Below are 12,500 nucleotides of genomic sequence, written 5' to 3'. Positions count from 1 at the left end.
CCAGAGCGTCCCCTGTCGGAGCGCCGTGACGTCACCGGGTTAGGACCGAGGCCGAGGGGGAGGCGGCGAGGCCGTTTCTGGGCTCCACCGCTGGGGGCGCCAGTGTTCATGATCTGCAAATCATCACGGTCAGGGTGATCGTGCGTGTGCGTGCGTGCGTGCGTCTGTTTTACGTAGGAGCTGCTCCTCGCTGCAGCCTGCGTCTCTTGTGCGTTTGCGTTTTCGCCCGGAGAGGCGGACCCCGCCACGCAACGACGGAACCCGTATATATGGAGGAGCACATGCGAACTGCAATAACTGACACGGACACTGCTGCTATTACCTCAGTTGCCAAGATATATATATATATATATATATATATATTTTTTTTTTTTTAATTTTTATTTTAACTAAAGCTCTATGTTGCTCCGGAGCAGTTTAAGTCAGAACGTAGAAGGGAAGGAATGTAATTCGCATCCTGCACTAAAAAAAAAAAAAAAAGGAGGCGGAGGACGAGAGGGAAGTGGTACTGAGAGCTGCTGGGCGCTCAGAAGGCTGCGGGGTCTCTCTAGCGGCGGTGTGAGGAAACTGCTCCCCCCCCCCCCCCCCCTTTTTTTTTTAAATTGAATTATTATTATTTGTAAAGCTTTACACTTTCTGATGTTGAAGTTAGTGTTCGGATCATCCTTGGAGTGCGACATGATCGGACGGTCAATGACTTTGACGCATTGGAATTGGGAGGAATTGGATCAGTGCAGCTGTTGTCTGGTACCGTGAAACAACTCCAAAATAATCATCAGGGTTTGTGTATTTTCAAAGTCTGAGCATGAATGGAACATTTAAGAAGCCCTCCTCTCTTCCCTGAGGGTCGATGCTTCACATGTGCTGCTTTCTCCATGACATGAGTCATTTATAACATTAAAAATGACACGTGGCAAAAAAACAAAAACATTGGTGCCTTTGAAAATGCTTTTATTGCTAATTGTTGGCAGTGCATAGATTAAATGTTAGAATCACAGTTATTGAAATATAAGAAAAGTTCGAGTGCTAAGAGGAATGATCAGTGCTGCACCCACTGGAGTTTGTTCCACAGTTGACATTATAAATGATTATGAATAAAAATGATTTCAATTAGGTAATTCAAACACAACTGATAAAATCAAGTATTTTTCAAATGAGAAGGGGTTTTGATTACTCAGCATTTGATAAAGAGCAGATAACAAAAAATAATACAAATATTTTAACGTGGAGATGACTGAATATAATAATGGTAAATTGTTCAATGAAGGTCTGGCTTATTGGGCTGAAAATGTTTTTGCATCACGTAAGTGTTTGAGCTGTTATCTCAAATGAAGGCTCGTGGGGGAATTGGGTAAATGTGAACGTGTCCTCCTTAAATTCAAAGTTGTATTTCATGATGTCAGAGTAGATTTGGCTCAAAACATTCTTTAAAAAGTAAAAGCAGCCAAAGAAGTGGATCAAAACCAACTGAATATATTTGTGATGACGGCGGTGATGGAGTCAAAGCACGCTGCAGGGAGGCTGGTCACAGCCGTGTGGACAGACCAGCTCAGTCTATGACGGTGACCTCCGTCTCTCCCTGAATCTGCACGGAAACACTTTGCATTAGGGAAAAAAACAAACAAACACAGAAATGCTCTTCTGTTTCAATCAGTGTAGCTCCACCTTTAAAAAGACTTTCACATTAACCCCGATGACATCTCATATTTTCCAATGTTTTTGGTTATTTTTTTTAAAAGTGGCAACATTTTTGGGTTTAGGGAAAACGTACAGTATGGTGAGAAATCAACCTTCAAACAATCCTGTCTACTGCTAATCCTGATAATACCTGGTCCTGTGGACAGCTACAGTAACGTATATTTTTGTCGAAGTACCTCATTTTGTTATATGTTAATTCCACATTACAGCAATGGCGCTTCCGCCTCCTCAAATTGTATTAATGATCCAAAATAATACAAAATATGGCAGATTTAAGTAACTTTGAAAATATTAAAGTGTTATTGTAGTATTCAGCAGTGAAAGTGTGTATTTAATGCTGACGGGGGGGGGGCGTTACCTCAGGCATGTTCTTGCACACCATGCAGGCGAGGATGAGCTTGATTCCGGCTCGGAAAGGTGTACAGGTCTCAGTCCAGGTGATGTTGCCCATGGAATGGAGCTGACTGGAACACACACACACACACACACACACACACACACACACACACACACACACACACACACACACACACACACACACACACACACACACACACACACACACACACCATCCTAAAATGGCCTAGTTCCTCCCCCATAGTCTCTGATTGGTCAGATCTGAGTCTGGTGTCTCACTGATCGGCCTTGTTCTTTGAGTGTGTGTGTGTGTGTGTGTGTGTGTGTGTGTGTGTGTGTGTGTGTACCTGTATTTCTTGACCCTCTGTTCCATAACCCCGCCCACCTCCATCCCCACGCTGATGTCCTTCAGTGTAAAGTCGAAGGAGTTGGTGAAGGACACAGTCACAAACATGTCACCGTTCACCTGGGCAACTTCACTCGCCTTGGAGGAAAGGGCGGGAAAACCAGATAACGCGGTTACAGTCCCATCATCCAGTAACGTGGGGGATAATAATCGTAATAATAATAATAATAATAATTATAATAACAACAACAAACAACAAACAACAATAAAAATAAATATAGCTGGACCTCTAATTATAATATAATGATATAATAAAAATATTTAATATTTAAGTGTAATATTATTATTAGGGGTCTGCAGGGCTAATAATAATAGTGTGTGTATGTGTGTGTGTGTGTGCGTGTGTGTGTGTGTGTCACCGTCACGATGAGAGGTGGGCATCGCAGGCTGAGGACTTTCATGGCGGACAGCGGTTGGCCGTTGCTATCTCCAGTCACAACAAACCGCAGCCCACTCTGGGAGCCCAGGTGAGACATGTACTCCTGTGGGCTTATCCTGACCGTCACAATCTCAGCTGAGCGACACACACACACACACACACACACACACACACACACACACACACACACACACAGGGGCACACACATTAGTTTGATGATTAGATGTCAGTTTAAACACAGCACTATCCCTTTTTTGAATCATGAGATTAAATCAGGGGATATATATATATATATATATATATATATATATATATATATATATATATATATATATATATATATATATAAAAACACATATTTTAAAATAATTTTAAAATATATATTTATTAATTAAAAAAAAAATCGATTTCTTTTCCTGACAATCCCGGTGTCCTATTAATGCTGGTGGAGATTCAGGTGTGTTTATTCGTGTTATTTTCAACCATATATGCAACGCCCGCCCACACACACTCACGCTGATCGGGCTGCACATTGATGTTTAATTCCTGCTGCTTGAAGGAGCTGGCCTGGACCCCTGTGTAGTAGACCACTGAGCAGGAGAGCAGAGCCTGCACCACCTGGGGCTCGTCAAACTGACTCTGGAAGTGGATCACCAGGGTCACGTCCTGACCAATCATGACCTGGAGAGAGAGAGAGAGAGATAGATAGACAGACAGACAGACAGACAGACAGACAGATAGACAGACAGACAGACAGACAGACAGACAGACAGACAGACAGACAGACAGACAGACAGACAGACAGACAGACAGACAGACAGACAGATAGATAGATAGATAGATAGATAGATAGATAGATAGATAGATAGATAGACCTGATCAGCGGTGATGGTAACAGTCATCCGGCCCTCTGGCAGATCAGGCTGGTCTCGTTCCATGCCGAAGCCCATAGCTGTCTCCATGGCCTGGTCATCTGCGGCAGAACCTGGGACACACACACGCACACACACACACACGCACGCACGCACGCACACACACACACACACGTCTGAGTGTCTACTGAAATGTGTGTCCGTGATTGCGTCTGCCTGTCTGCCTGCGGGCTCGTTACCTTCCCTGTTTTTGTAATTTAATGTGACGTCCTGTCTCGCGTTGGCGCCCACGGCCTTGGTGAGGATCAGCTGGCCGATGACGTCCGTTTGCACCTTGAAGGGCGTCAGGTTGCCATATTTGTCCGAAGTGAATGATACAACATCACTGTTCACCTAGGAGAGAAGCGGGGGGTGGGGACCATTTTCAAGGCTTGTCTCAGTTTGATGTTGGTGGTATGTGGTGTGGGGGTGGGGTGGTTTAAGCAGCCACACCTATCTTGGGTCTAGGCAATTGGGCCCGTGAGCAGGGTGGCTGTTGCTTGTTAGAGCAATCAACAAGCAACTGGTAAAACCCCCCATCCCTACGTGTGTGTGTGTGTGTGTGTGTGTCACAATTACTTTATAGTCGTTTTTGTTTTTTTTGTTTGAGTCTGTATGGATTTTCTTTCTTTCACAATTGACTCGAAAAATATATATGTCCCAGAAATATGCCCAAGTGTAAAGATTAAAGGACCCTTTGTTCCAACTCCCTTTGCGAGTATAAGGGGTTCCACTGGCTGTGCCGCTCTCGGAGCGGGGCATGCCACTGAGACTACCGGGCATCCATTCCCACTGGGTGAGTGCTGATGGAACTACAGGCTTCTGAAACATTATGGGAGTGGGATGAGCTTCTTTTTAAAGTTTGAAACACACTTTTCTGCTTTATTTAGTGACTCAGTGAGAATCTCTGCTAGTGAATCATCAGCAAACCCCTCCTGTTTGAGCAGCTTTGAAAAATCATACCAGCGAGAGCAACTGGACAAACGACGGAAATCCCTTCCCCAATGGCGGAGTGCATTTTCATTTCGAATCATTTGGATTTAATCCCCCTCAACTGTACCTCAGCAAAGACGAATTTGCCGTCGTACTGGTAACAGACCAAACCCTTCTTGACGGCGACAACCGATGTAGGGCCGCAGCGAAAGTGTCCTAAATGCAAAAACGGAATCAAAAACATGGTCATCCATCCATCCATCCATCCATCCATCCCTCCATCGATTCATCTATCTCTCTGTCTACCCACCATCGCTGGTCTCTTGGGGGGTTGCGTCCACCACTTGCCAGCCCCCCATGCCAGAAGGCAGATCGGTTCTGATCATATTCCCCTCATTCCAGCAGTGGTAGTTCCTACAGAAAGAGGTAGCGATATACCCTAAATTGACATTACATTGTACAAATATAACCCATCTAAACAAATTCATTTTGAATGAAATTGACAGAAAGGTGGATAAATAAACAGCAGAGGGTTCCCGAGGATCCTGGCAACAGAGATTGGTGACAAACTGCCCAGGACAACCCCGATGGAATGACCAACACGGTCTCGCACCTGGCTGGTGTGGCTGTCTGGCAACAGCCACACCAGCCACAACAGTCACAACAGAGCGAGTAGTGCCTGCCCCCTTTTAATCTGTTCACAAGAGTCATGTATTTGTTATTAAATATTTGTTTTCTATATGTATTTTATTATAATGTATTTATTTATATAATATTTATTCAAAGTGTTATGCTATATATGAAACATATTACTCATGAATAACCACACAATTAATAATGTATACCATATATATATATCCATACTAATTGTACCTTGTATATTCTGTATGTTTTCATATATTTGATTCGTGTATATTTGGCAATTTGAATTTTATTAGATTTTATCTTACCTTATTTTATCTATTCTTTTATTTGTAATTTATTCACACTGTTGATGGTAATTGTCTGAAAAGAAACGCACCAAACCTCACCGTGACAAATCCCTCGCACTGGTTTGTAAACTCTTGATTCTGATTCTGATTCTGAAACTTTAATACATCAGCGTCACTGGAGCCAAAGGGGAGAGGTGCCGATATGGGAGTCGCTTCGCTTGTGTCCCTGCAACGGAAATGATCGACAGGCGTGTGGACCAACCAGATGGAGTCCACGGTGTTGCGCTCGTCGGGGGTCTTGTCGGGTTTGAAGATGAGGTCGATCTTCAGGTTCCCAGTGTTGTCGTGAGCGGAGCAGAAGTTGGTGACCACCCTGGATGGGATGCCGAGGCACCGCAGGACTGTGTGTGTGTGTGTGTGTGTGTGTGTGTGTGTGTGTGTGTGTGTGTGTGTGTGTGTGTGTGTGTGTGTGTGTGCGTGTGTGTGTGTGTGTGTGTGTGTGTGTGGGGTATGATGAAACAGAGAAAGACTTCAAAAAAATTTGACTTTTGATGAAGTCTTAAGTTCACAATTGTATTTAACAATGGTAAAAGTATTATATATATATATACAGTATATTATATATACATAATGTACATATTTTCCTTTTTCTTTCATTATTCGCACGGTTTTGCTGCTGTAACACAGCCTCCCCCTTCAGGGATTAATAAAGTGTTATTTTATCTTATCTGACTCACAGGTGTTGAGGACCCCGGCGTACACCCAGCACTGGCCGAATGACACGGGCACCCCGGAGTTGTGGTACTGGTGCAGTATCTTCACGCTGCCCGTCCACAGCGTGGGCGACGTCCCCATGGAGAAGTCATCGCCCCAGTTCCCGACCAACACGCCGCTGTCGTCCTGGGAGTTTATCTGCGGCCGCAAAAGGTACAATTGAATCGCCCCCCCTCCCCAACCCGGAGAAAAGGGGCTGTGCTTCTTGTCTCCCAAATATTTTGTTTTATGAATACCAATTTCTCGAGGTTTCCCATACCATGGCAGACGCCATCCTGACCATTTTGACGACGTCGCCTCGGTCGGAGATGGGCATACCAGATTTATCCAGGATGAAGATGCAGGCCTCCAAAATGCCCTGGTCAAACTGGAGAGAGAGCGAGATTTGAATGCGTGCGTGCGTGCGTGTGTGCGTGTGTGCATGTGCGTGTGTGTGTGTGTGTGTGTGTGTGTGTGTGTGTGTGTGCGCTCACCTGGCCATACAGCCAGCTCCTCTGGGAAACAGAGGAGGCTTCTCCCTGGTAGATGATCCCATTCTGATTCAAGACATACTCACTTCTGGACGCCTCATCGCCGAGAAACACATGGTCGTCTGCACACACACACACACACACACGCGGCAGGTTAAAGACTGACGGACGGACAGACAGACAGACGGACTGACAGACAGACAGACAGACAGACAGACAGACAGACAGACAGGTTACTGTACAGACCAAGACACCAGGCGTTGAACAGCAGGTACAGGTCTGTTTCTGGCACTCTATTGGTGCGGGACCCTCCTTCACTGGCGGCATACACACGAAACTTCCCCACAATGGAGCTGGGGGGTGTTAAGATGGACACCAGCGCGGAGGACCCCTCCAGCTGCTCGATCTGGCCGGTCCACAGGCCCTCGGTCTCGCCCCCAAACGACACCACCAACTTGGTCCGATTAACCACTTTGGGGTGGGAGCCTGGAGGTGGGGGAGGGCATGCCCTTTATTATTTTTTTTAATTTTAAATGAAATTATTTACTCTTTCAATTCTATTTAATTATTATCCATCATTCTTTAATTATATTTAATTATTTTATTTGCGTTGTTTTCTTTCTTGTTATGTTTTCAAGGGTTTTAAACTCTGTGCAAAATCGTCTGTTCAATTTGAAATACATTTCAGGTGCCTTTTATCCACTTTGTGTACAATTATTTTCCATTTGCCTGTTTGTCTTGTGTCCTTTTTTAATGTGAAGCACTTACAGCTGCATTTTGTGTATGAAAGGTGCTATAACAATAAAATGCATTATTCTCTCAGAAATGACTTAATTGTTATAACTTTGAAGTTCAGCTTTAATCTCTAGAAATGGAAATTGTTTAAATGTGTGTGTGTGTGTGTGTGTGTGTGTGTGTGTGTGTGTGTGTGTTGAATAAAGTCCATGTGTGTTGTATGAAAGTGTGTGTATGTTCACTGGTATTTGTGTGTGTGTGTCTTTGTTTACATGTGCTGATCTAGAGCCATGGGCAGTGTGTTTTAATTAGCCACGACAACGACTGAGCGGCTGCTTAAGGAACTGACACTTTTCAAATTGCTCGTTGGTTAACTCTTAATGAGAAAATTTGTTTGTAGGAGTGTTACACTGTAGTGTTTGTGTGTGTGCGTGTGTGTGTGTGTGCGTTGGTGTGCGTGTTTTGTATTTGTTCATTCCATTCGAAAAGTGCCGTGACTTCCACATGGAATCAACAAATAAAAAGATACGTCTTAAAGCAGGTTTCTGACCATATCGAGTTTTGACATTTTTCCAAAACCCAGTCAGTTTGGTCCTTTAACAAAGCCCGCCAAACCACATTTATCCGGTCGAAGACGGCGGCGGTGGCTTTTGGAGCTGATCACTGCACTGACCGATCAAGAACTCGACATGGAAGACGTCTTGGTCTCTGTTCAGAGGGCGGTTGAAGTTGATGCGGAGGAAGAACGCCTGACCACGACGCACCACCAGCCGGTCGATCATGAAGAGCGAAGTGTGGTGCTCGCCCACGTTCAGATCTATGCACATGTCCACGCTGTCCACCACGAGGTTGTCTGAGTGGCGGAAGAGGGAAGGGAGGGAGGGAGAGAGAGATGGAGAGGAGAGAGAGAGAGAGAGAGAGAGAGAGAGAGAGAGAGAGAGAGAGAGAGAGAGAGAGGGAGAGCAAATAAGAGAGATGACGAAATGAACAAAAGGACAACAGATTATGGTTTAAGGTAATCGAGCAGGCAGACCCATCTCTCTCTCTCTCTCTCTCTCAGTTCAGTCTATCTCTCCCACACACACACACACACACACACACACACACACACACACACACACACAGACACACACACACACACACCGCCAGGTGGATTTCCTCGAGGCCTGGGTATCACGGGTTCATACTCTGGCAGGTCGTACTCCACCTCCTCCAAGTTGGAGGTGTCCACCTGGAGGACAACAGGAATAATAATAATAATAATAATAAGAAGAAGAAGAAGAAGAAGAAGAAGAAGAAGAAGAAGAAGAAGAAGAAGAAGAAGAAGAAGAAGAAGAAGAAGAAGAAGAAGAAGAAGAAGAAGAAGAAAAAGAAGAAGAAGAAGAAGAAGAAGAAGAAGAAGAAGAAATAATAATAATAATCATAATAATAACAACAATAATATAGGAGACACAAGAAAGCAAGTACCAGAGCATTGTAGCGGCCCTTGTACAGATGGGACTTGGATTGATGCGACATCTTTGGGTCAAAGGTTAAGGCTCAGAGGTCACTAAGTCTCTGACGAGAGAGAGATAGAGAGAGCAAGCGAGAGAGAGAGAGAGAGAGCGAGAGAGAGAGAGAGAGAGAGAGAGAGATTTTCACTCATGTTGCTTGTGTAACATTCATGCTTTGTCAATCAATGAGGTTAAATGTCAATCAGGTTGAATTTCACTGAGCTGACATTGAAATGAAACATGGGGACTCACACGCACACACACACACACACACACACACACACACACACACACACACACACACACACACACACACACACACTGGCACCTGTTGGACTGCACATCAAGGCTTCTCCACACTCCTGCAAACGTTCTCGCTCCCTCGACACCTCACACAATAGAAGCTCCAGCACAAAAAGGAAGCTCAATACCTCAGGAGCGAAAGACCCCCGCCCCCACCCCTCCGTCATCCATTTTCTTTTCACGCCACAAACAAGTTCCTCGGAGGCCACGCAATTTGCTTATGCTAATGTAATTTCTCCCAAACAGTCGCCCGTTGTTTCGGAGCGACGCTCCTCCGCGCGGTGACAATGGGCGGGATTCTCCGAGGAGCGCGATGGAGTCCCGTCGCAGGCGGCCACGTTTCCTCTGCGCGGCCTCCGGTCCGAAGCCTTTTTTACCCGCTTAGAAAATAGGCAAAGAGGCGGCGGGGGCGGCGGCGGCACACGACACACCGCTCGTGTTTCCGCCGCGGCGTTCGCGATCGGCATTTTCTTCTCCGCCGTCGTCGTCTGCCGTTCGCATGACTCCCCTCTCCAGGCCATCGCAGCCCTTCAAAACGCAGGCGCCGAACAATCGGTGGTGTCTCAGCGTGCGGTCCAGATGAAATGAAAGCCTCGTTTTCAAAACCGTAAAACTAATCTTGCGCGCTCGCCTCGTATACACCTTTCGCCTTTTTTTTTGTTTGTTTCGGAACGGAAACTGTAAGTCAACGTTTTGAACTTTTCCAGGGGCGACGCCCCGAACCCCCGAAAAACCTCTGTGAGAAAAAGGGCAGACACCTTTAACGGGACCTCATGCGACGCCTTTTTATCCCAAAAACAAGCCGATACGAGCCACGTCCCTTCGTCAGGCGACACTTTACGGGGCCGTTTTTGGTCAAGTCGGAAGCGATGAGGCGGAAGGCTCTCTCTCTCCCTGCGAAGCTCTGCGTGCACCACCGCTGTTATCAGAACGACAAAATCAACGCTTCATCGCGAGAAAATGAGAGCCGAGCGAAGGATAAATCAGAAAATCTTTTTCGGTGTTATGTAAGGATGCGTTTGGCCGAGACCGCTGTGACACCCTCTCCGCCCTCGGCACCAGCTCAGTCAGAGAAAATTCGTCCCGCATTCGCAAAACGTTTCTTGTTCTGTTTCCCTGAGCGGGGATACCTTGAATGGAAAGAAAGTGGTTGTTAAAAGTAACTTACCTTGGAAAGTGGAGGAAGAAGTTTGAATCTCTGGATGTAGAGAACAACGGTGCTGCACAGGAGCGCAGACCACTTTATATACACAACAAGGTTCCCCTTTTTAATCAGCACACACACAATGTCTCTCTCTCTCTCTCGAACACCCCCCCAACACGCACGCACACACACACACACAAACACACACACACACACACACACACACACACACACACACACACACACGCATAGATAGATACACTAACACACACTCTCTCCTTCTGTGTTCTGAAAAGAGAAGTGTGTGTGTGTGTGTGTGTGTGTGTGTGTACGTGTGCGTGTGCGTGCGTGTGTTTCGGTAATGTGCTGCGTCGGCATTTAAACACATCAGGGTGACCTTGACCCAAACGATATTGCCGTCAAATCATTATTTTATCAGTCGTCTTCAGAATTCCCCCGCGGCGCCGCTCTGCCTGCAGCTCCCACACCCAAACACTGTCCTTCAAGCCACGACGTGGAGATTCCAATCGTTTTGGGGGATTGTTCTTGCCGCCGGAATAGAAAATGAACATCGGGTTGAACGAAGCCTTTGTCAATCGTGTCCGTCTATGAACCAAATTCTACATGTTTCATCATCATCATCGTCATCATCATCATCATCATCACCATCGTCATCTGCTTCTTATTTTGTCAGATTTTGCTAATAGGTTGAGAAAAGATACTTATTGTGTGCATAAGGTGTGCAATCATAAATAAAGAATTATATGTACATATAGAGATCAAATTCAATTTGATGTCAGTTGATTGATTTTGATAATGTAATTTTGTGATTTGATAAACAAACAAACAGGAAAATACTGTAAACAACAATAATAATAATAATAATAATAACAACAATAATAATTATAGTATTATTATTATTATTATTATTAATAATAACAATAATAAAAAAAAAAATAATAATAATAATAATAATGATAATAAAAAAAAAAAAATAATAATAATAATATCATAAGAATATTTACAAACTAAACACAATGACTATCAAACGATGTAAATAAGAAATGATAACACAATAAAATAAAATAAGTACACTTTTTAAATGGGTAAAATAATAAATTGGTAAAATATGAGTCAGATCGTACATCTGGGGCTCTCACTACCAGAGCCTCTGGAACGTCTACTACTGCGTCAATAATAAGTGGCAAAATGGGAAAACCAATGCCACAATGAAAACGAAAGATTTGTTCTGTCAGGTAGTCAGCTGAGATTAAAAACCCTTGCCGATACCTCCTACATCTTTCTCCATCTTCTCCACTGGACTCTAATGACAAATTGCTTTCTCTGATCTAATTCGGAACAAAAGCAGTAAAGGCAGCTGCTGCTTTCAGGAACCCGAAAAAAAACACTCCTGTGACATTTTCTGCAGGATGCTCACCTGCGTTGATTATATATATATATATAAGGTTTGTTTTTAGAGCAAAGTGCAACTAAAAATAAATGACATTACATACAGTCAACTTAAATTTTGCAGAATGTTATGGTTTCTTTTTTATTTATTATTATGTGTATTATTTTTTACCGCGTTTTGCTTGTTATCGTAGTTTTTATTTTATTTAGCTTTTCCTCTTATTATGTAAAACAAACCGTTAGATTTATTATGGTATTGTTTATTATTTTATATTATCATTATTATGAAAAACTCAAAAAGCAATAAAGCAAAGGCGTCACTTTCCGACAAACGTATCGTGTCCCTAAATACATTAGGGGGAAAGTGAAAAGCGAGAGAATCAAAAACAGCCGGGTTTGGGCTTCCTGGAGGTTGTCATGACACCACGGCTGCTCCCGGACGACACGATTTCACTTCCCCTTCCTCCTTTCCTGACCTGGGCCCACTCCGGAACAACAAGGTCATGATGTCGGGATGTGGAATAGAAGAGAATAAAAGCAGATGACTGTGGATGT

At 44.2% G+C, this 12,500-nt stretch overlaps 1 protein-coding gene across 1 annotated transcript in view; it reads right to left on the bottom strand.

Moving 5' to 3' along the window:
* Window positions 1-9,113, bottom strand: part of LOC307245027 (coagulation factor XIII A chain-like) — a gene marked incomplete at both ends in the record, with an annotated part of 16,784 nt that extends 7,671 nt beyond the window's left edge. The window contains 15 exons of the mRNA XM_080020437.1: window positions 2,403-2,539; window positions 2,821-2,916; window positions 3,372-3,479; window positions 3,716-3,813; window positions 3,952-4,105; window positions 4,812-4,900; window positions 4,995-5,098; window positions 5,879-6,017; window positions 6,354-6,528; window positions 6,650-6,757; window positions 6,864-6,982; window positions 7,107-7,346; window positions 8,269-8,448; window positions 8,739-8,826; window positions 9,063-9,113. Of these exons, the coding sequence (XP_079876563.1) occupies window positions 2,403-2,539; window positions 2,821-2,916; window positions 3,372-3,479; window positions 3,716-3,813; window positions 3,952-4,105; window positions 4,812-4,900; window positions 4,995-5,098; window positions 5,879-6,017; window positions 6,354-6,528; window positions 6,650-6,757; window positions 6,864-6,982; window positions 7,107-7,346; window positions 8,269-8,448; window positions 8,739-8,826; window positions 9,063-9,113 (1,886 nt within the window). The remainder of the gene's footprint in view (window positions 1-2,402; window positions 2,540-2,820; window positions 2,917-3,371; window positions 3,480-3,715; window positions 3,814-3,951; window positions 4,106-4,811; window positions 4,901-4,994; window positions 5,099-5,878; window positions 6,018-6,353; window positions 6,529-6,649; window positions 6,758-6,863; window positions 6,983-7,106; window positions 7,347-8,268; window positions 8,449-8,738; window positions 8,827-9,062) is intronic.
* Between the last annotated feature and the right edge of the window lie 3,387 nt (window positions 9,114-12,500).

The sequence above is a fragment of the Zeus faber genome (assembly GCF_960531495.2).
Source record: "Zeus faber genome assembly, chromosome: 19".
Lineage (NCBI taxonomy): Eukaryota > Metazoa > Chordata > Actinopteri > Zeiformes > Zeidae > Zeus > Zeus faber.
The sequence above is the reverse complement of the archived record's forward strand: the minus strand, read 5'-3'. Positions and strand labels throughout refer to the sequence as shown.